The 24,272-nt window shown below is 30.6% G+C and overlaps 8 protein-coding genes across 8 annotated transcripts; 6 read left to right on the forward strand and 2 right to left on the reverse strand.

Annotated features, from left to right (window-relative positions):
- Positions 1-91: 91 nt before the first annotated feature.
- OCT59_010295 (uncharacterized protein) lies at positions 92-3,594 on the forward strand (the record flags this gene model as incomplete). The annotated part of the gene is made up of 8 exons (XM_025315191.2): positions 92-696; positions 834-933; positions 1,012-1,304; positions 1,387-1,867; positions 1,960-2,091; positions 2,170-2,420; positions 2,498-2,900; positions 2,990-3,594. The coding sequence occupies 8 exons, from the start codon at positions 92-94 to the stop codon at positions 3,449-3,451; spliced, it is 2,727 nt and encodes a 908-aa protein (XP_025183392.1). The 3' UTR covers positions 3,452-3,594.
- Positions 3,595-3,934: 340 nt separating this feature from the next.
- Positions 3,935-4,465, forward strand: OCT59_010296 (uncharacterized protein; the record flags this gene model as incomplete). Its single annotated transcript, XM_025324992.1, has 1 exon — positions 3,935-4,465. The coding sequence occupies one exon, from the start codon at positions 3,935-3,937 to the stop codon at positions 4,463-4,465; it is 531 nt and encodes a 176-aa protein (XP_025183391.1).
- Positions 4,466-6,706: 2,241 nt separating this feature from the next.
- On the reverse strand, positions 6,707-6,934 carry OCT59_010297 (uncharacterized protein; the record flags this gene model as incomplete). The annotated part of the gene is made up of 1 exon (XM_025324991.2): positions 6,707-6,934. One exon carries the CDS (start codon positions 6,932-6,934, stop codon positions 6,707-6,709), a length of 228 nt encoding a protein of 75 aa, XP_025183390.2.
- A 1,127-nt stretch (positions 6,935-8,061) lies between these two features.
- On the forward strand, positions 8,062-8,756 carry OCT59_010298 (uncharacterized protein; the record flags this gene model as incomplete). Its single annotated transcript, XM_066132921.1, has 3 exons — positions 8,062-8,064; positions 8,153-8,166; positions 8,459-8,756. The coding sequence occupies 3 exons, from the start codon at positions 8,062-8,064 to the stop codon at positions 8,754-8,756; spliced, it is 315 nt and encodes a 104-aa protein (XP_066000518.1).
- A 1,095-nt stretch (positions 8,757-9,851) lies between these two features.
- OCT59_010299 (uncharacterized protein) lies at positions 9,852-11,688 on the forward strand (the record flags this gene model as incomplete). Its single annotated transcript, XM_025315190.2, has 3 exons — positions 9,852-10,082; positions 10,174-10,246; positions 10,317-11,688. The coding sequence occupies 3 exons, from the start codon at positions 9,852-9,854 to the stop codon at positions 11,456-11,458; spliced, it is 1,446 nt and encodes a 481-aa protein (XP_025183388.2). The 3' UTR covers positions 11,459-11,688.
- Positions 11,689-11,921: 233 nt separating this feature from the next.
- Positions 11,922-12,396, reverse strand: OCT59_010300 (uncharacterized protein; the record flags this gene model as incomplete). Its single annotated transcript, XM_066132922.1, has 2 exons — positions 11,922-12,125; positions 12,211-12,396. 2 exons carry the CDS (start codon positions 12,394-12,396, stop codon positions 11,922-11,924), a joined length of 390 nt encoding a protein of 129 aa, XP_066000519.1.
- Positions 12,397-15,936: 3,540 nt separating this feature from the next.
- OCT59_010301 (uncharacterized protein) lies at positions 15,937-16,299 on the forward strand (the record flags this gene model as incomplete). The annotated part of the gene is made up of 2 exons (XM_066132923.1): positions 15,937-15,987; positions 16,042-16,299. The coding sequence occupies 2 exons, from the start codon at positions 15,937-15,939 to the stop codon at positions 16,297-16,299; spliced, it is 309 nt and encodes a 102-aa protein (XP_066000520.1).
- Positions 16,300-18,427: 2,128 nt separating this feature from the next.
- OCT59_010302 (uncharacterized protein) lies at positions 18,428-22,892 on the forward strand (the record flags this gene model as incomplete). The annotated part of the gene is made up of 8 exons (XM_066132924.1): positions 18,428-19,334; positions 19,408-19,713; positions 19,802-20,281; positions 20,595-21,164; positions 21,471-21,564; positions 21,626-22,128; positions 22,189-22,309; positions 22,394-22,892. 8 exons carry the CDS (start codon positions 18,428-18,430, stop codon positions 22,890-22,892), a joined length of 3,480 nt encoding a protein of 1,159 aa, XP_066000521.1.
- Between the last annotated feature and the right edge of the window lie 1,380 nt (positions 22,893-24,272).

Below are 24,272 nucleotides of genomic sequence, written 5' to 3' on the forward strand. Positions count from 1 at the left end.
TAATATTATTTTAGAATCACATACAACCACAACATAAATAGACGTGAAATAGATTTTTAACAATAAACCTAACTTTCGTTCGTTGTAAACAATGCCTCCGCCAGCTGTTGAAAATATTAACGTTGTGCAAACCACTGTTAATACTCCCGAGATCTTTGTAGATCCCGAAGTAGCCTCTATATATTCTGATGGTGATTCCTCTGACGAAAGGTCTCTAATTAGTAAAGCAAGCGACGAATTTCGTCCGTCACACAATCTTACAACTCCTGACTTGAAGCGTTCAGCTTCTGTTTCCTCATTTAGCTCATACGCTTCATCTCCAGATATTCCTCTACCCGAAAGTAATGATCATGATTCTACTTTGCAAAATATGCTAGCACTAGGTGAATCAGGTGCTCTAGCTCAAAATTGGTTTAGTTCTGGTACATTAAAAGCTGATGGCAGATGGTTTAAAGATGATAAAGGTCGTACTTGTTTATTACGTGGTGTTAATTTATGTGGTAGTTCGAAATTACCTACTAAACCTGATGGATCAAGTCATTTAAGTGAAGGATTTTTTGATCACCGTAATGTTTCATTTGTGGGTAGACCATTTCCGCTTGAAGAAGTTCAACAACATTTTGCTAGATTAAGAGCTTGGGGTCTAACTTTTGTTAGACTTTTGGTCACTTGGGAATCATTGGAACATGCTGGACCGTGAGTATATTACGAATTTTAATATCAAAAGAGATCAGGAGGGAAATCATTAATTCTTAAAGAATGAGTAGTAAAATAAGTGAATTAATTCTGTATTTTTACTTTAATACTAATAATTATGCTATTAAATAATGTAGAGGTATTTATGACGAAGAATATATTGATTATCTCATTAATGTTATAGAGCAAATGTCTCGTTATGGTATAAAATGTTTCATAGATCCGCATCAAGATTGCGTAAGTGATTGTTTCCCGAAAGCTAAAATAGACAAAATTCTATAATATAATTGATGTTTACTCTCAATATTTTTGTAGTGGTCAAGATTTTCAGGTGGATCAGGTGCACCAGGATGGACATTTGAGGTTGCTGGACTTGATATAACAAAGTTCAAAACCACTGGTGCTGCCTATGTCCATAATACTAATCATAAACCTGGTGATTCATTGCCAATGGTGTGGCCGACTAATTATACTAAGTTGGCTAGCAGTACTATGTTTACTTTATTTTGGGGTGGTGATGTATTTGCTCCTAATACAACATACGAAGGCGTAAATGTTAAAGAATTTCTTCAAGAAAAATACGTGAATTGTTATAAACATTTGGCAAGGTGATGTAATGTTTCTAGTGATAATTTAAAACTTACTTTAAATTATTAAATTATTAAATTTTTATAAAATTAAATCAATTAGGCGACTTCAACATTTAGATGCAGTTATAGGATTTGAATTGATGAATGAACCTCATCAAGGATATATTGGTTTAGCAGATTTACATCGATACGATGGAGGAAAGACTTTGGTATTCGGAGACTCACCATCCGCTTTACAGTCATTTGCACTTGGTGATGGTATACCACAAGAGGTTGAAGTATGGATTAAATCATGGCCATTTCCCACTCGCAAAGATAAAACTCGTGTTATTAATGAAGAAAGTGAATCCGCTTGGTTAACCGGTAAATGTATATGGCGCCAGCATGGTGTATGGGACGTTGATGCTAAAACAAATAAACCGAAAGTTTTAAATAAAGATTATTTCTTAAAAAATCCAAAAACTGGAGAAAAGTTGGATTATTATAAGGATTTTTACTTACCTTTCGTGAAAAGATATGCTGAAGGTATTCAAAGTGTCAGCAAAGAATATTTTGTTTTCGTTGAACCACTTCCAAATGAGGTATGCTTTATATTACATTAACAATATTCATTTGTTATAAATACACAATTGACATTTTTTATCTTTTGCTTTTAATTAATTAATATTTTTAGCCTCCACCAATATGGACACCAAACGACCATCATAATAACATTATATATGCACCCCATTGGTATGACTTGAAAGCACTATTTACGAAAACATTCAATGGTAAAATAACACATGATGTTCAACGTTTAACAAAGGTAAGGTAAAAATTAATTATGAAAATGTTTAATGTCTTCTTACAATATAATAAGAAATTATAATATTTCGTTATTTAGGGAGCACATCACATAGCTGCTGCTACATATTTTGGTATATCTGGAGCCAAGAAAAATTATTCTGGGCAAGTTCGAAATATAGTTAAAGGTGGTCTTCAATTTGTAGGAGAGAAACCTTGCATTATTGGAGAATGTGGTATACCTATGGATATTAACGAAAAACAAGCTTTCTTAACTAATGATTGGGTACATCATAGTAATTTCTTGGATGCTGTATTAGGTGCCATGGAAAAGAATCTTGTGAACTTTACGTATGTCAATTATTGCTAATAAAATGTAATATATTTTTATATAATATTGTAATAATAATTTCTCTTTTATTTCACAGATTATGGAATTATAATCCAACGAATGATAATACACATGGCGATCATTGGTATGGTGAGGATTTTTCGATTTATTCACGTTCTATTAACGAAGAAATCACGATTACTAAAACCAAAGAAATAAAGACTGACGAAACGGAAGAATCAATCAATGGAACGATAACAAAAAAAATTCAGAAACTCAAGATACAAACGGACACACTTTCAATTATTAGTTCTAATAAAAATACATATATAAATGAAGAAAATGAGAAGAGTGAATCTGAAATTAGTGATAAAGTCAATAGTCCAAATTCACCAACTTCGCCTTTCGATTTAACTCGAGTACATTTTTTGGAACAAGATGATGAAACTGATAGTGAACAATTTCATCATCAAGGTGGAAGAGTTTTGGAAGCAGTTTTGGTAAATATATTGAACATCTGCAGGAATAGCAACAAATTGATAAATTAATAAATATTTAATTAAATTTTTTTTCTTTTTGGTCAATTTAGCGACCATATGCAGCAAAGATGCCGGGAATTCCACAAATAATGAATTTTAATTTAAAGAATTTAGAATTTATATTTAAATTCACTAATTATCCATTATCACAACAAAGTAATATAAATAGCATAGTAGCACCTGAAGCAGAAATTTATATACCAAATTATCATTATAAAAAACTTTTACTTGATATAAGAGTATCTGATGGCGATTGGAGATACGTTAGAAACAGACAAACATTATATTGGAGAGTTAAAGATTGGACGACCGAGGGAGTTGTACATACTTTAAGAATACGAGTTGTAGAAAATTCAGAAGGAGAAGAAATATCGAAACGTGGTGAATTATTATCAAGTGATTCATTGAATAAAAAGCTAGATATTGATGCAAAACCTGAGGTTGACATATATGCTAAATGGATTGTATCTGCTGTTGCTATGATAATGTTTGCTTATTGGTGGCAAGTTTAACTTTCAATTCTAATCACCCCTTATTCAACACCTATATCCGTTAATGGTTACGAAATAATAAATATTTAATAATTTATACTTTATATAGTTAATAAATGCGTTAAAAAAAATAAAATAAAATAAAATCAAAATAAAATAAAATAATTTTTTTTTAAAGCAATAATAAATTTTGTTATGTGTTAATTGTGCCACATGCGCCAAAAAAATTTACGCAGCATGTGTAACCATACCTAAGGTATTCTAGAAGTTATGACTCATGACTCCAAAGTTATTGTTTCAAATATAGTATGGCTAATTTTGATTGTTCACTAAAATAGAAGTATGTAATAAAGCAAATGACGTCGAATTCCATTATCATTGTATAAGGAATTAAAATTCCTGGCTAATTGGTTATTGTTTAATTAATAAAAAAATTATAAATATGGAGATTGAGGGAACAAATTTAATTAAATTACCTTTTTTTTCAACATTTTTTATTTGATCATGGATGTTATAATAAAAATCAATAAAAAGACAGGAAAAAAATATATACCATGTTACGATTTACATGGATATACCAAGAAAGAAGCATATATTGAAGTAAAAGAAGTAATATTAGAATGTTTTAAATTAAAAATTAATTCAATAAATTTTGTTACGGGTAGAGGAAATCATCCAAATGTAAATGGAGAACGAGGAGTACTTTTTAAAAAATTTAAAGAATGGTTGGAAGATGATGAAATAATAAATTTGGTTAAAAATTATGTTGTTGGAGATGGATCATATAAAGTATACCTTTATAAGAAGAAAAAAAAAATTAATAATAAGGAAACGATAAAGATAGATATTAAAAATGGTTCGATTAAAAGAAAGAATATTTTAGTATTAAAAGAAGAACCTATTTTTGATAAGAATGAAACAAACAAACGGTTGATTCAAATAAAAGAAGAAATAGATAAATTATTAAATAGAAAAGAATCAAATCTTTCTTTAACTAATAGAAAGGAAGAATTAAATCTTCCTCTTAAAGAATAAAATAGTTATATAATATCTTCATTAAATTACAATTTATAATCTTGGACGTACATTATTAAAAAGAAATAACAAGAAGTTAGGAACTGAATTCATTCAAGAAGCTGCAGAAAATGGGTACGAAGCAGCAAAACGCTATCTCGGAGAGGCATATATAGAAGGACGCACAAGATTACAAGAAATCTTTTGAATGGACATTAAATACATATAATAATTTTGAAATAGAATTTTACATTACATTTTTATGTAAGTGGCGAGTATAAAGAAGTTGGTATTATTAACGATAGAATGATAAAGGAGGGCAAATGAGGATAGGACACATAATTTAATCAAGTCGCCTTGAAATTACGATTTTAAGTTTTTACTATTTATTATATATGAAATATGTTTTTTTATGAATTATGAAATATTTTTCATTTAAGTTTTTTATGAATTATGTATTTAATTTTTTTCAATTCTAAGTTTTACTTTTAAATTTTTCAAAAATATTATTCAACATACAGTAAACACTAGACACGTAAATAAATTCTTAACCAATCTAAAATCATCGAATTTTATTTATGTAAAATTTTTTTTTTGAAGCATATATATATGTTTTTTAGATATCAATGGCGAAAGTTATCCAATTAGATAATAGCATAGCCCATTTGAATTTTACTGTGCCACTTCTTGAATATAATAAGCGTATTACTTTATTTCAAAAATATAAAAAAAATCATTTTTTTTTTAATTTAATTTTACCAGGTAGTATTGAAAGTTTAATTTTTTCTTAAAAAAAAAAATGATTATAACAATTATAAATTTTAAAACAAAAATGAAATTAGCTTTTTATATTATAATTTCTACGTTAATTATATCATTTGTTGACGCGCATGCGCTAGAATAAGTGGTGAATACCAAAGATCCAATAAAAATCCGAATTTTAGTGCTAATATTCTCATATATAGAATCATTTCCATATAATAAAGAATTAGCCGAAAAAGTTAATTTCATTTAAATTACACCATTTATATTAACATAATCACTTATCATGTTTTATTTATAACTCTATATTTTCGTAGACCATCGAAACGATAAAGAAAACTCTTCAGGGATTTTATGTATTTTTATCAGAAGCCAGGGAAGAACCCAAAAGGATTTTCGTTTAAAGCTGTCAAAGAACTAGATCGATTATTATCAAAGAATTACACAACAGACTGGTAAGTAAAAAAAAATGTACTTTGAAAATAATAAATAAATTGTATTAACTCTTTAAAATAATCTAGACAGGTATACATAATTTAATTTCGAAATTTTACTCCAATATGTTATAAAGGTCCATTCTTATATAATCAGCGACTTTCAATGTATTCTGTAATTAATAAGGATAACGTACAAATAATCAAAATATTTGATGATGAAATAGACAATAGTACGATTGATTAAGACCTTCAATGGAGGTTATTAAGGAATTCGCAGAAACGTTACCTATTTCAAAAGATGCAGGAGTAAGTTCGAACTAGCTTCACATTCGATAATCAAAATTTACCAAATTTACTCCAATTTTTTTCTGATGGTCGCAAAGTTTCGGTAGCTTCAACTCGACTTTCGTCTAGAATCATCGATTTCGGTAATTGGATTTTCAGAATCTTCACCTGTAAGCCTGCAAGCTTTGATTTAATAATATTTGACGATGATGATTTCGTGTTGAAGGGAGCTCGTAAAGTATTCGGTGAAGATGACGATGATGATTTCGTATTGAAGGGGACTCAGTGAAGATGACGATGATGATTTCGTATTGAAGGGGGATCGTGAAGAGTACTTCACGATGGCGTGTTGGAGGAGGTTCGTAAAGCAGTTTCTTCCTCATCAAAATTAGGAGGGATGAGATAAAAAACATCTCTTTCGTCTCTTTCGGTTTCGTCTTTTTCTTTTTTTTAGTATTTTTTGATGTATCCTTTGACATATTTAAAAAAAATATGACTTTTCTTAATTAATATTGATTTTTATTAATTTCCAACAATAAAAGCAAATGGCCATATGACTCTTATAAATTCTAGGTCGGTAATAGACAGAATTAACCATCGTACCTTCCCCAGATCCCGCAAATAAGCAGAATCGGTGATATACATTAAGTTTCTTCTTCTTTGCCCATAATTCTTGTAATGGAATTCGCATATTTATCGCCCAGGAAGTTAAGGTCTGTCCAGGCTTCACAATTGATAATTTGTCAAATTCCTTTTCCGTTTCAGTTATTTCATTCTTCTATTCGTCAAAATGACTATAACCATATCCTTGATTAGTATTAGCAGCACGCATGCAGAGTACAGACCATAAATATGCACGAACGCAATCCATATCATATCCAGGGCGATTATTGACAGTTCTAGGGAGATCATATCCTTTTCTACTCATTTCATGTTCGATTACAAGAATTCTGCCATATTTGTAACAAACTGTATCTGGAGAGATATTCGAAATAAATTTAGACATTTTAGTGATTTATAGCTGATTTACAGAGTTTATCACAGTATCAGTGTTATACGATGATTTACGATTCATTTTTGTCCTGCGGTCCGCAGAATTGCATGGTTAATCTGATTGGTGATGGCTAAAAAATCGAGGAATAATCGGCGTAAGACAATGGGTAAGTTTACTACTAACCCTACGCCGGTATTACAGAAAGGAGTATGGTCGGGTCAGGGTGTTGAGTAGCGTATGGTGACATTTGGCGGTGTGTAATATAAGGGGTGTGAACCATACGCAGGTGATGTATAGCATCTCGGCCCACTCCAAATCACGTGTTTGGCCCGTCGTGTTATTTGTCACTTATGTAAACTGTCACATATAGTGCAAACTCTACTCATCACCCTGACCCGACCATACTCCTATCCGTAGCACTCACCCTACGCAGTATATTCCTCGCGGCCAAGTATAATTACATATACGATAGGGCAACAGATTTTATTACGGTCAAGAATATAAGACAAGATAGAGTAATAGGCGTGTTTGATTACTCCGAACTTTGCGATTATTTGGGATTTCGATGCTAGAGGTCCGGAATGTCGATCCACAGCTCAGAGGATGTTCGTTGAGCCACATGCATGTACTCTTGTGCGACAAAATAAACGGTCACACGGCAGATCTGTGCAACAGGTTACTTTTTCACATAAAATAAACATAAAATTCTTTTTACTCTTAACAATAACATTTCGTAAAAAACAGTATAAAAACCGTCTTTGTTTTGTCTTGTTAAGGGTAATACAACAGCGAACGCTTTCTCTGTCAAAATAAGTAGGGACGAGCCTGTTAGCGAGCTCAAGAAGGCTATTAAGGCGGAAAAAGCACTAAAGTTCGACCATTTTCTTGCAGACAAGCTCAAGCTATGGAAGGTGTCGATCCCTGGCGATCACCTTGACGATCAGTTGAAGAATCTCAAGCTCAATGACAGTGACGAGCTGTCAGCAATAAAGAAGATTTCGAAATACTTGCCTGACTCACCAGCCGAGGAACATATTCATGTCTTAGTTGAACCACCGTCTCGACTGCCACTTCGAGCCGCGAACAGGAATTACTTGATCGCATCTCAGTGTTGGAGAAATCGTTCAGCAAGTCTGTCTATGGTATGTATTTTTATCCTCCAGTCCTTCGGTCTGACCTGAGGTTGCTGAAATATTCAGGACACGAGACTAACCTGTTGTTGCATTACAGCGTTCGATATCGTCGTTAGCCCGAAACGAACTAAGGGTTTCAAGTGGACAGTGGATATCGATAACGCAACTCTTGATGGCCTCAAAGAATACATACGTGAAATGGAGAAACCGCCGACACTTGAAAATGATGGAGCAGTTCTAAACTTCATAAGAGATATTCACCTCGGAACGATCAAGACCTCTGCTAAATGCTCCGGCTATTCGTATCAAACAACAGCTTCAAGTTTACTGTACTCATTGAGACTCCCTCGAAGCCCTTCAACGAATGGACCTTTCCGAAAGTGTGTGAACTCTACGGTCTTAGCGATGATCCGAATCCTAGTATCGACGTGTATCCCGTTTTTTCGTGTGGCAGTGCGAACACTGAGAATGAGAAATATAAAGAGGCGTTACGTAAACTTTTTGACGAATTGGAGACTCGTGTTGCAACCACTCCTATTGACGTGTCTTATGAAGCCACCAAAAGCAGAATCTATTCATATACCTATCTCGTTTCCGCTACTTACCCGTTCAAGGATCAAGTCAAGGTCGTACCGGAGAAGTTGATCGAAGGGAAAAATGGGCGTGGGAATCTCAAAGCCAAGATATTAGAGAAATTATGATAGATGGAAAAGAAGTTAGCTGACGTCATATTTATGATTATACTATTTGAAATTCAACAAAAATTATAAGAGCGACTCCTTTATCATTTATAATTTAAAAATATAATAAAAAGCTTTGATTTTTTAAACTTGTTTGCGTGATGCGTAATTTCGTATATATGTTCTCATAATATAAACTTTGCAAGAAAACATTTTATTGTTACAGATAAAAAATAAATACAAATCGGATCATTACACCTGTACATGCAAAAAATAAATACAAAGAATCGGGGCTAGCCCGTGATACATCAGAAGTTACTACGTCTCTATCCCATTAGCCTAATTATTCCCCGCAAGATTGCTAACGCCTTTTGTGACTCCTCCAACAACCAAATAATATGACCAAGAACCTTCTCTGCTCCTTCATATCCTCATCTTCGTACGCAACAATAGAGGTGGCTTCGTCAACTCAAACGATAGTTTCCCTTCATCGTCTTGCGAACATTCCATAAAGTACCATTTTTCTGCATCCGTCACAATTCCCCATACTTTATTAAACCCAGGTTCATTTCGTTTGCTTTGCGCTTACGACCTAGCGATGATTCCAGCTGTACAGTAGCTTGTGCGAAGCCCTGCTTAAAGTCATCCTTTTTGACTTCGATCAAACCCATGATTCTCCCGGTTGTACGTGATTCAAAACCATAGTCGACTTTTTGAAAGATTGTTTCGAAGTTTTTCAAAAACACGTGTGGAAATTTCATCATGTCACCCGAAATGCGCAGAATATTATTGTTTAATTGTTCAAATCGAATGATGTTATTATTAAAATACATTAGGGGTTTGATTATCAGTATTACAAAAGATTAATTCGTAGTCAAATATAATCAATACAAAAAGTTTAATATATAAAGTGATTTATTAACGAAAATTTTCTCATATATATTAATTTCTACAAAAAATTTTATTTCTTCTACGTTCATTATTTTCGTATCATGTCTATTTCTGCTAACTGCAGCCTCGATTTCAAAATCGGAGCCATCATGACAGGTTTGTGATCTTGTGCGACAAAGATCTAATTTTGTATTTCCTCACTTACTAATTTATAAATATTCCACTATGGTCATTTCTGACAATATAGTTGAAATACAAAGTAAAATAAAGCCGAAAAAAACGAAACATAATAACTATTTACAACAAGCGTTTAAGCTTGGAATCATTAAGAAAAATAGTACGGTAAAATATAAAAATGTGATAGTTGAAGTTTCAGTTCTGGATGAACATGCAGCCTTGCTCTATGAAAACCATCCTTATTACTCTTTTTATAAGTTCATGCTCGCATTTAATAAGGTACGAACACTCATTTTACTGCAATTTTTAAGTTTTAATTCCGGAGGAATCCGCTTCATGGGTTTGATATTTATAAATTTTATACTTCAAGCATGCTCGATACAGTAAGCTTATCATTGATGAAATTCCGTATTATAATTTTCGAAAAGAACTAAAAATAAAGGGTGAGTAAATTTTTATAAACACTTCTGACCTTCAAACATCATTAATTAAACGACTTTAAATAATTTAAAGAGAAAACTTCACGTATGTATACAATTCCATTGTCAATTTCGTCAACCACACCCCGAACAAAATTACATGATGAACCAACAAGCGACAGTTTTGATCATGAAATCATGAAGTATTTCATTGGTTATGGTTTTGAACAAAGCCTTGTTAGGTCCTTTATGGATAGGGAGGCTCACCTTGACTTAAAAACCAACTCAGAAATAATGTTAGATTTCCTTGAAGAACGCCAATATATTGACCCAACAATTTTTATTGGCGTCGAGGGAAATAGTGGTGTAGCATCAGGTGAAGATAAGAGCTTGCTTATGAAGTGGGGTCTTACAGAAAAAGCCGCAAGTGAACTCCGTAATAGCGTGATTGATGATACACTCTGGTGCAAACAAATTTTATATCATTGGTTATTCGAATGGATCCTCAATCCATGGGGTTCTTTCTCCCAGATGAGTTTCCATGACATTTTTTATAATGCACAATCTCCACGCAACCAATGGAACAGTTACGATAGGAAAGGTGGGCCACAAATGTTTGCCTCATCATATGATGATATCGCTGCTAAAATAGATGAAATTCTAAGTAACAACACGAAAGTCTCCAATGTCAATTCGACAAATTCTACACGACGTGCTTACTTCCACGCAACCAATCAACAAAGTGCTCAATCGATTAGTAAAAATGGAATCAAGCTTGGATATAGCAAACATAGTCTCGATTTTGGGTTTAATCCTAGTTTTTACCTGAACCCAGATATAGGCAACGCAATTGACTGGATTAAGCCTCGTAAAGGATTTAATGCAATTGTAGTATATTGGGTTGACGTTGAAAAAATACAAAGCATGAAATATCGGAATCTAGTTACTGAAGGAGACGATGTATGGAAGAAGGTGGTGGTTGCATCGAGATGTGCCCAAAAATCGGAAGTAGACAAAGATGACTTTGTCTACGGATACCAACTGTCAAACCCAAGGCAAATTCGTTCTGAATGGGAAGATCGTGGAAGAGAAGTTGAGTTTTCATGGCAGAATGTCATTCCCAGTGCTCGATGGTTTGAACCTATTCGACACCTTCAACTTGCTGTTAAAACACCCGATGCAGTAGAGCTTATGGACAGCTATTGTGTTGGTGTTATTTATTTTCATACAGATTAGGGAAATAATATTTACTGAAAACCGCAAAAATGAACTCTTCATTAAAAAATAATCAATTACCAAAGCGAAATTGATTACTAGCCAAAATTTGCAAAGTATATTCAGAAATATATAATATAAATTTCAAATATTAATATAATAGCTAGAGTAGTAAAAAATGTATTGTTAATAAAGTAATAAAGTGAATATTATGTGTATAAACGTGTGATGTTCATAACACACGCACGTTCAAAAAAATCAAAGCAAAGCATCTTATTATATTTTTGAATTACATGATAAGGAGTATATATAAAATGAGCGGTTAATGGATGTTTAAAGGGAGGAATAAAGCATAAAAGATGCCTGCCCCCCTAGACGTCTTTTACATAGTAAAAGTATGGAGTTCCTTCCCGCTATTCCGCATTACTATCTAAGTTTTCGTTAATTTTACTATCAATCCATAAACAAATATCATCTAATGTACTTATCTGTTATGTACTAATGTAATCATCTTTCTTCTTGATATTTCTCTCATAAAACCTTTGAACCGTATTCTTTTTGATTTTCCCTCCAAGTTCACGGATTTCCATTGCGACATGAAGGCACATCTCTTCCAAATTAAATCTTTTTCTTCCTTTATTTGATCGAAAAGTTGCTGAATCGGGTCCAGATAGTTAAGCTTATTCCTCTGAATGTTATTGGACCCGAGCCTGTAATATATCGAATTATAAGTAATGATAACATAGATGGAATATTAATTCCGGATTGCTTACCAGAACTTCCAGACGAACTTGTCCCTTGGACCGTGATTGGCTCGATGTTTCTGATTGGCCAACCGTGCTCATTTGATCAGTTTCGATTGGCTGAATTCTTCGGGCAACTGCATATTGACGAATCATTTCATTCTGGAGAACTTCGACATTAGGTCTCGTAGAGTCGTAGTTAAGGTTATTAACCATCGATAAGATTTTCTGCGCCTCTTTTGTGATGTCATCATCATGTGCCTTCGATTTCATTGGCGATTCTAGTGTCATGTGCAGTGATTTCATCGGAATTTTTGTCGGAGAAATTGCCACATGGTATCGCTGGACTAAAGAGTAAAAAAAGCAGTGGGTATGTCCCAAAATGACATATTTCCCGAAGAGCTGAATGATGGCCTTAAAGGAACCTGTTAAACTGGACATTATTAGATACGCAGTAAAGTTTATTGAGTATGTTTACTTGTCATATTTTTTAGATAATAACAGGTAAAGATCTTTTTACAGTTGCAAAACAAGGCTCTTTTATACTTTATTCTTACTGTGTATGGGAATGGGAATTTAACCCGTTCTACTTAGTTGGATTATATTTTTTTTCTATTAGTAAGTGATGCTTTAAGTATTACATTATCGCTAAATAGAAAATTCGTCTTTCGAATCACTCCAAAAACAGAAATCCATATGTGGAATGAATGCTATTTACCCTATTCTGATCTGTAATACGAAATAATGTACGCAACCTTATTCCAAATCAGTTTAATGTGCGATTTAACTATATGCGTAATTTTGAGATAACAGGTTAACAGTTAAATAAACAGCAAATCGGGATCTTGCGAGCCCTCTTCAGCAATAGAAACAATAGGTTGCGCTCGAATCCTGTTATCAATACCGTTTAAAGGCAATGTCAAACAATAAATCTAATGTCCTGGTCTGTTTGGGATAGAATTATACATGTAATTTTTAGCTGTAATACGCGAGCAAAATACATGCCAGAACTTTCAGGAAAACGATTTTATTGGCCAGTATTTTTACATGTATGACTTGTTTTTAACACCATATTTTACATATGATAAACCCGTTAACAATGTCTAGACAATGTTAACAGGTTTTATATCACGTGTTTCAAAACATGACAAAAGCACCATTGGCTACTTTATTTATTCATTACAGCAAACTGATACATAAAAGAATGAATTCATTCTAAGATATTGCACAAGTGTTTGACCATATTATGCTTGTACCAAGATTCTTTCTGTTTGAGTGTCTGGTCCTAAAGGACCTCTGATTGAGTGATTCAAGTCAACAGATTTATTGTCCATTTTCCTTGTCAAGGCTAAAGTCTATGTCATTGAATATCTTAATATCCCATCCATTATTTTATCATCAAGACCAAAGTCAATGTCAGGCTTTGACTTAATTGCCTCTAATACTTTTAACCTTGCTATTTTTTCATGCATGATGAGTTCTTCATGAATCTACTTGTTGTAATCAAAGTCAAATTCGTCATGATCAGAATCAGAAAAGCTTACTCTGCTTTCTTCCTTAAGCATCTTTTCAGCAGGAAATGATCTTCTTCCATGATTCCTGCTAAACAGACATCAAGGTCAAAGTTATTGTCGCACTTATGAACATCAGTGGAAGTTTAAAATGTAGATGAAAATATGATTTGTAGAGCATTATCAGACAAGATTTTTCCAGAATGAGACATCTTAGAAATTTTGGTTATGTGCCCTTTTAAAGATGTCTAACCTTTACACGAAAAGTACTCTATAAGCTCTTGAATTTGATTATTAGTAAACTCTGAAATAGAATTTGCACTATATGTTTTTATAAATTTGATTTTGTTAAAGCCTATCTTACTGAATAAATTATAAAGCTTCTCAGCTCTTTATATTTCTTGTATAAACTATCTTATAATACCTCATGAAGTTATAGTCTTAAATAATCTTAAGATTTTTTTTTACACAGAATAAAAAGCTGTTTAAAAATGGAATTATAAAGCAAGCTTTTTGCCTTCTTTTTACCAAATTTATCTTTACCATTTGATAATTTTATCAAGCTGAACTCTGAAATCTTGTGTATAGAAAATTCAGCATAAAATTTCTTCTTGGTTGGCCTTTATTGCAGTATTATAACCTTATTATACATATACTGTATGTTAGATGTTGTGATACTGTATATAGGCTGATTTGTTTACTCTGCATTAAAAATTGATTTTCACAATTCTTGTTACTCAAAATTTTTTATAATACCAAAAAATCATCTGATTGATGATTACTTGACTAAATAATAAGTTAAACAAAAATTTACATTTGCGAAACTTAAATTATTAAATGTAAAAGAGCTGTGAAAAAACCCATTTCACTAATAAAAAACCCATTTCTCATATATATGGAATTTTTAACATATATTATTAAAAAGTAAATATATTTTAATAAAATGTAAAGTAAAATAAAAATTTATATAGCCTTAGTAACTATAAATGTTTATAAAAGTATAATAAAAATATCATATAAAAGATGGTATCATAATAGATATTTTCAAACAATAAAAATAATTATTTTATGTCAAAGTTTGTATTATCAACTTTAAACACAAATATATCAAGATTCACTGATCCGTTTTTTATAATTTTAGACTCATTGGAAAGCCCTTATTCTGAACTTTATAGGCGAAAAAAGAGCTCGCTGATTGAATTATTAAATCTGGAAATATTTACGTTTAAAGTTAAAGTACGAACTTTTTAACATGCTTAAATGTAAATATCTTGGTATCTAGTATCTACTGATCCATTTTTTATAAATTTAGGCTCTTTGAAAAGATCCACTGATCTATTTTTTATAAATTTAGGCTCTTTGGAAAGCCCTTGATCTGGTCTATATGAACGAAAAAATAGCTTGTCAATTGGATCACTAGATCTGAAGATATTTATATTTAAAGTTGAAATACAAATTTTTAACATATATAGTAAGTGCTATGAATTATATTAATTTAAAAGAAATATTTATCAAATTATAGTATAATAATATTAAATAAAAATTTTTTAATACTCATCCCTAATTTACTGTATATTATATAGTATTTTGTATAATAAAAATGTAATAAAATCAATATTTTAATTAAAGATAGACAAATTAGCCCATATGCATTATATATAGTCTAACCTTAATACACTGATATTTGATATATCAATATACTATTAAAAACTTGATATACCAATAAAATTTTATTTTTCTACTATATGTGAGAACATATAAATATCAGTATAACTTTGGTATGACAATATTTTTTAGAAATTTCATATAATTATGTCCTAATATATCATTATATAAAGGTTTAATTGTATATTATTAAGGGTCCAGTATATTACGTCATCATACTTACGGCAAAAATCATATGATATGGATTTGCAAAATGTTCCACAATCAAATGTTCACGTAACTTTGTGAAACACAGATAAATTATACCTTATTCAACTCGGCAAAACTCCGGCTATCCAATGGTATATTATTAATACACGTTATTAATAAGGTAACCTAAAAAAGTTGGTTTAATTACTAACTAAAGTTGCAAATTCATTATTTGTGATATAGCTTTGTTCGCGCAAATTGAAAAATATGCAAAAAATGTCATTTTACAAGTCAAAAATACTATCCAAAATAATAAAATTTGGTAGTTTTATTATTTTAAAAAAAATGTACTCACAATCTACCTATCTATATATCTTATATATATTAGAAAATGGCCGAGCTTCGTTGGTACCAAAAGCTCTCTTCTAATGACAGATATCAGGTTTTTTCTCGAACGAATAGGTCACATTTTGTGTTGGATACTTCACAACTCTAGCAAGTTATAGACATTCATGAACAATTTCAAGATATAACCGTTAATTCCCAAGCAGGATATTATTATATCAAAGTGGATAATGAAAGGATCTGGGTACCACTTTTACCTGGCTATACGATTTACACTGCTTTTGGAGACAACATTTTCAAACTTTTTATTGAACATTCCAATCAACTGTTATTTTCTTGGGTTAATTTTGGAACAGATGTAAATTGTACTACTCCTATAGCATCAAATTCTCAGCCCGACCATTTTTAAAGTTTCATAAAATATATCAATCCTAGTGGTAAATTGTCAATTCCTTCCACAATAGCCCAATAAAAAGTTTATGTTGGGTTTTTGTAAAAAAAATGTAAGATAAGTTAATATAACAAATTTAGTACAATTATGAGCATCCATTTGTACAATATCTGTAATATTTTCGTATGGTATTTGAAATAAATTTGTTATAAACATGCATTATTTTTATATAGCATTTGAAAGCAATTTATTATAAATTTGCAATAGACTTGCACTTTGTATTTGTGGTTTTAGTTTATTCTTCTAATTTAAAATATAATAATCTATTAAACTCGCTTTTTTTGGCTTGTGCTTTTGACCAGAGGTGGCAATGCTGATGCCTGAAATTATGTTTTCAATGTTATTCAAAATTCTAATATTGTAGTAGGTTATGTACTAATTATATCAGTAATTTTACAGCTGATATATTCGAAGATTTTGTGATAAACTCTGTGCTAATATCAAGAATAATATACACATGTATAGAATCCATAAGAGAGGTGCTGGTAGGAGGGTTATCTGTTTGAGAAGGGGAAGCTGTATCAACCAAAGAGTTGGGTTGGTTTCGGAAGTGATAACAGTGTTAGTAATCATATTAAGGAGGAGGAGGAGCTGTAGAGTTATCATCAGCATCATAAAGTCATTAGTGCAGGCTCCATATCAAACTTAAAAAGGATATGGAAAATTCTAGCAAATTAGAACTTTATGAACTAATAAAATTAAACAAATTAATACCTTACCATTGTGAACTTCAAGGGAGTTTGGTTAACTTTAAAAGGTATAGTTGCTAGAATTGTTAAGGAAATGGTTACTTCTAAGGTTATAGGTATGGAGTTCCGATCCAAAACCACATTCTGAAAAAAAATTTACTTTGGAAAAGATGCTTTGATATGCGGAAGAATATAGAGATAAATGTGATTAATCAAAAGTGATTATGAAGATTTTGACATTGAAGCTGATGATTAATATGAAGTTAAAAATTTTAATCAAATTCATATTAAAATGCAGAACGTGTCTTAAAACATAAGCAATAAAAGTTATAGATAAAATTATTTAAATAGTACATGCCTCAAAAAAAATTTTTTATATTCATATTGGTGTATCAATTTTCGGATTATATCATTATGTCATTATAAAAAATAGAAATTATGGAAGGGATGAAATGAACCTATGAAAAAGGAAAATGAGATGTGTAAGATATTTAAAAAAAAAAAAAGATGTGTGAAAAGAGAAAGTAAGTCGCATTAAAGGGGAGGAATAAAACAAGACGCATAGAAAAGGGAGGAATAAAAAGAATAAAACAAGATGCGTAAAAAAGGGAGGAATAAAAGGAATAAAACAAAAAGGGAGAAATAAAACAAAACGCGTAAAAAGGGAGAAATAAAATAAAGACGTGTAAAGTAAGAAGAAATAGAATCAAGATGTATAAAAAAGGGAGGAATAAAATCAAGAAAATCAAGACACGTAAAAAAAGGAGAAATAAAATAAAGACACGTAAAGAAAGAAGGGAAAATAAAACAAGATATACAAATAAGAGAAATAGAGAATAAACAAAACATGTAAGAAGGGAGAATAGATACTTAAAAAAGATAAAAATGCGTAAAAAAGGAGAATAGAAAGCAAGGAATAAGATAACATAAAGAATAGTATAATAAGAAAAAGGAAAGAATAGTATAATATATAAAAGGATACGGTAATAAGATGCACAAAGTAAGGGGGATAGAGATGTGTAAATAAATATTTGTTATTTACGTACTTCAAAATAAACGAAGTATATCATTACTATTTTAAGTTAAGTATTCCAAATTTACCGAACTTCAATCTAAAATTGAAGTAAACAAATAAAATTTTTTTTAAGAACTTTTTCTCTAACACAAATTTCAAACAAATTTAGAAATCATACAATTTTTGTTTATTAAATGTCATAAATTTTAATAAATCTTACAATAATTATACGTTTAAACTTTATAAAAAAATAAAATATGTTTAAATATAACAAATACTATACAAAAATTAGACAATTATTACAAAAACTGAACAAAAACCATATGAATTTTATACGATGACTTTTTACTGGGTAGGTATTAATATTTCATCTATTGTCAAAATGTTAAAAGATGCTGTACATAAAAAATATCCACAATTATATCCGGAATTGCAAGTTTTTACTAAAGCGCAAGGAACAACAGAAAAAATGATCAGAACAATTGAAAAAAAAGGAAAACGTCTTAGATCAGAGCTACAATCAACATCAACAAGTGAATTAGTTCGTGAAGGCATTTACATGACCAGTGATGCAAAGCCAGTAAGCTCTGAAAGTTTTTACGTAGTATTGTCTGAGTATAAAAATGCAAAAAATAAATTATACAATGCAAACCGGCAAATTAAACGGATAAAAGTACAATGTGATCATTATTTTAATGATATGGAGGAGAAAAATAATGATGATAATAATGATGAATTATTGGCGTTAACAATTCAAGATTCCATAAAAAAAGAAAAGCTTGGCTCAACACTATTGATAAGCACTGAACAATATTTTTCTTTAATATTGCAGCAACCTTGTGATTCTTGTGGAGAAACAAAAATCACCAACAAAAAATGGGATATTTTAACATCAGGATTCTCCACAAAAATAGTTATTAAATGTCGAATTTGTAAAACTATCAAAGAATTTTCTAATGAATCAGCAGAAGCAAATTTCAATGCTTGCTTTGCTACTGCGGGTCTAGTTGGTGGAATAAATAAACAATCATTACAAATGACTTTTATGTGTGCAGGTATTACATCACAACTCTGTAAAGCTACTTACCATAATTATCAAGCCATAACTTTTGAAAAGATTGTAGAATCAGCTGAAATAAGCAGTAAAATGGCTTTGCAAAGTGTAATTGATCACCACAAATCACAAGGAAAATATACTCTACCCGTGAGCTTTGATTGCTCTTGGTCTCATGTTCGTAATGCTCAACAGGCTAGTGGTGAAATGATATATGATGGTAAAGATGTAAAAGGTAAATATTCTTTGTTTTTTTTAAAAAAAAAGGTGGTCTAATTTTTGTAATAATTATTATTTTGCTATATTAGGATATTCCTACAAACCTGTGATCGCATTTCATGTTGTTGAAAAGTCTCGCAAGATCAAAAAAAAGGATGGAGAAGTCAAAATTATAAGAGAGGGCAACTTTGATTTGAGTTCTCGTCAAATGGAACACGCCATTCTGATCAGTATTCTTGGAAAATTAACTCCAGTTTTGGAAGAACATGACTTGCTCATAAATGTTACCATTGATGGTGATTTAGATTCTAACAAAACCTTGGGAAGTATTGGAGTTGTTAACCAAATTTTTGCTGATCTCAAGCATGTTACTAAAAATATTCGCAAAAACTTGTGTTAAGTAGTAAATAATTTTATTTAATTGATTGTGAATTTTTGAACGAACTCTAACTGTTAATTAATTTATATCATTTATTTTTGTAGTGAACAAATTTCCTCAATGGCGTGATTTTGAACAACATATTATGCTTTATTTTACTAGTTGTGTATATACTGCAGGTATTCAAAAAAGCGATAAAGAAAATTGTTCTTTACAAGAAAAAGATATTCGTCATGTACAAACAGAAGGTCTTTTTCAACATCTTTGTGATAATCATGAATTATGTTGGCCAGAAGTATATTGGATAAAGAATAATCCTGAACTGCAGCTTTTGGAACCTACTCTCAAATCCTATACTCCTTCTCAACGTGAAAAGTTCAAATCCATGTTAGGAACAATCTTTCGTCTTCCTATCAACCAAGACATTGGCACAAAAATGCGTACATCACAAAATAAAGCATTTAATCGACTTAAACTTGTCTATCTTGATAAAAGAATTGATTATTGGAAATCATATCCAGTAAGACATGCCCTTGCGATTTTACATAACAATCAAGGAATTACTAAAATGATGAATGTCGCTCGTTCAGCTTGCAACGTTATTTTATCGATCAGGATTCGCTAATAGGTAAAAGACATTAAATGTAACGAATCAACAACGTTTACGTAAAGTTGCAGATATTTAAAAACGAAACCAAGAGCGAGCAGATAAATTGAAAAATAAACGAGATGATCTTGAAACATTTGATTGGTCCCAGGTAATTTATATTATTTATTATATGTTATATATTTTTCTAAACTTTTTCCAATAATCTTGCTTATTTTTTTTACATTTTCTATTTTATTTTTCAAACCTTCTTGCTTTTTTTCTTTTTCTTAAATTTTTTTTTTGAATAGGAACTTGTACCTACGGCTTAAAAGGCAAAAGAGCCCAATACAATATTGATGCAAAACAATTCCATCCTTCTTTTGCTTTACATATACCAGACTTTAATGAGACGATGAAATGTATTGCTTGTCATGCATTTCTGAAATGTACAGCAAAAGGTCTCTGTCGTGTTTGTCGTTTCTATATTGAAAATGGATTATGGAATCAAATTGTTGATAAAAATTATCAACCCAAGATTGAAAAACCTGTCAATATCAGCTTCGAAATAATGTGTACATCAGCACTACATGGTATTTACCAGTTTAATGATTTTCGGAGTGGGCAAAAGGAAGCAATTCAATCTTTTGTACAAAATCAAGATACGGTTATTATAAAACAAACAGGTGGTGGTAAAAGCTTGTATTATACCATAGCAGCACTTCTTTCACAAGGAATTACTGTCATATTTTCTCCTCTAAAGGCACTTATTGATGACCAAGTAATGGAATTAATTAAAGCAGGAATTCCTTGTTGTGGTCTTTATGCATCAACAGAACAACCATTGCAATATCAAAAAAAGATTTTTGAAGAAATTGCTTGTGGGTTAACTAAGGTTGCTTGTCTAAACCTCTTCAAAATCCTACGATTAGTTTCGTCAAAATTTTACTATAGATTTATTATAGTTTCAGCAGAGTTTTGGCAGTTTCGGCATTTATAATAAGTTTTGGCAGTTTCACCTTTCTCCAAAGTTTCGCCAGTTTTTTAATATAACTTTAATATAGTTTCAGCAGAATTTTGCTTTTCGGCGAAACGCCATCTTGCCTAAACCCCTAGGTTTCAGCAAGCAACCTTAGGGTTAACACGAATTATATTTACAACTCCTGAAAAGTTTTAAATGAATGCAGGTTTTAGATCCATGCTACAAAGATATAGTACAACAAATGGCATCAGATTTGTAGTGGATGAAGCACATTATATTTTGGATCAAGAAAATTTCTGGTAGGTTATTCTTGAATATGGAGAATTTGGCGTTCTTTTCTAATCAAAATTCTTTTATTAGTAAGTCATGGGCTTATCTCAGAAATCTTAAAGAACTTTTTCCTTCTTCACCCATTTTACTTCTTACTGCGACTTGCCGTCAGATTGATTTACAGGAAATTACTTCACGACTTGAGATAAACTACCAACAAGCCTCTCTTATTCGTAATATATCTTTTGAAGATAATCAAATTGTTTATGAAGTGCAAAAAAAAAAGGAAAATAAAGCACAATTTTTGAATGAGATTATTAATATATATAATGAAATAGAGACTGGCAAATGCATTATATATTGCCCTTCTGTGAAAGGCTGTGAAAACCTTATCATTGAACTCCAAACCAAAATATCAAAAGAAATAATTGCTATGTATCATGGTGAATTATTTGCCAAACAAAAATCAGCCGTTCTTTTTGATTGGAAATCTGAAAAAATTCGAATAATGATTGCCACAAATGCATTTGGAATGGGCGTCAATGTTCCAGATGTTTGTATAGTAATTCATACAGGTTTTCCGATGTCTATAAGTAAGTTAAAAAAATAATCTCACTCTATAATATAAGTTGATGCAACACGTTTTTTTATAGGCAATTTAGTACAAGAAAGTGGGCGTGCAGACTGTGATGGATTGCCTGCAAAGGCATTTATTATGTATAGTCGAAAAGATATTAGAACGATAATGGGAATTTATTCAAATGGACAACCCAGGTAAATATTATATTTTTTATCTAATGAAATGTACAATATTTATGGTAAAATTAATTACAAGAAAATTGATGTGAAATCTATAAGTATCGATGCTAATGAAGAAGGAGGAGAAAAAGAGTCAATAGAGCGTACTAAATATTTATCTGAAGCAAAACATAAAATTCGAGAAGTATTGTTTTATTGCTCTTCAATTTATCAATGTAGAAAAAAAGCCATTGTTGACTATTTTGCATGGCCAGAGAATTTGGCATCAAGAGAATGTAATATTTGTGATAATTGTCTTTGCCGTGCATCTGATAATCCAGTTTGGGTTGATATTCGAGCAGATGTGAAAAAAATGTTAGAGATAATAAAGGCTATTACAAGTGAAAGACAGCAAATAATAAGAAACAATGTAATTGATGTATTCCATCAGTTTCAAGCAAAAGAAATTAAAAATAAGTTCAGAGAGATGCCTGTTTATTTAGAAAAGTTTTCAAGAAAACTTAAAACTAAAGAGGATGCATTTTTATTATTAGATGATTTAGTTTTACGAGATCTTGTAAAGGAGGATATAATTTTGACAAAATCGCCAACAGCATAAACATTTACTTGTAGCGTATTTATTATTGGTATTGCAGATGGAGCCATTGCTAAAGCTAATACTGAAATTTGGCAATACCTAATAAGAACTAATCGATAATATAATAATAAGAACTAATCGATAATAATAATAATATAATAATAATAATGAAAAGAATAATAATATAAATAATAACGATAATAGTAATAGTAATAACAACAATAGTAATAATAACAATAGTAATAATAACAATAGTATTAATAAAATTATAATATTTTAGTATAGTAATAAAGTAATAATAACATAAATATTTTTTATCCTATAAAAATAAAAAAAAATAATAATAAACGGTGTTATTAATGTAGGCCAAAATTAATTTCAGCTGGCATTGTGCGTAAATAATAATCTGAAATGATCATCATTTTTTTTACCATATTAGCTATATATTTTGATGACGTAATATACTGGACCCTTAAAAATCACGTGATATTGATGATGATCGCTTTTAGCGATTTATAGCAATTTTATAATTTATAATATAAATTATATAAAAATTTGTTTATTAATATAAAAGTAATAAAGCATTGCAAAAAATTTAAATTATATATTACTATATATCACAAGCTATAGTACCTTTCCTATGTATAGTAACCTTCTTGAAAAATTTTATATAATTGTATACTACCCAAGGGGATATATTACAATTATCTCATGATTCAGTAATCAGATTTAAGTAATCTTTTTTTTGTTTGATAGCTTTCATTGAGCTCTTCAAAATAAAAAAAAATTGCTTAAATTGGACTGGTAGATTATGAAATATTTGTAAAAAACAGAATTTTTAAATTTTGTTTAGTACCTGGGGTTATATATGAAGTCGAAATTAAAGCCCAAAAGTAGAAATATTTCGACTTGGGAAGGTCAAAAGTCAAAATTAAAGTCGAAATGGTCAAAATTACATCATAGTCATGTGATTTTTATAATTATAATTTAATATAAAATTTTAAATGTGAATAATTCCGTTAATATTAATGCTACAGATATGAAATACATATTATTGGAATCCTCTCAATGAGCTGAATCCAACCACGTAAAGATCATAAAAATTGAATCACTGGATGCGAAGTTCGTTAACTTTGAATTTTAAAATTATTGTTTACTATAAAAATTATAAGACTACAGTCAACTCTCTTTATAGTTACACATTTGGAACAGTCCATATTTGGTGATTATAAAGAGATGTACCTTGGCCTAACAATTCACTATATTGACCAAAATTGGGTTCTTCAGCATTTTTTACTTGATATTATTCCTTTTAAAGTTCGTCATACAGAAATCAATATGGCAGTAGCAATCACTAATGTTCTTAATGAATTCAACTTAGCAGGTAAAGCGTTAGCACTT

The sequence above is a fragment of the Rhizophagus irregularis genome, chromosome 18 (assembly GCF_026210795.1).
Source record: "Rhizophagus irregularis chromosome 18, complete sequence".
NCBI classification, from domain to species: Eukaryota; Fungi; Glomeromycota; class Glomeromycetes; order Glomerales; family Glomeraceae; genus Rhizophagus; species Rhizophagus irregularis.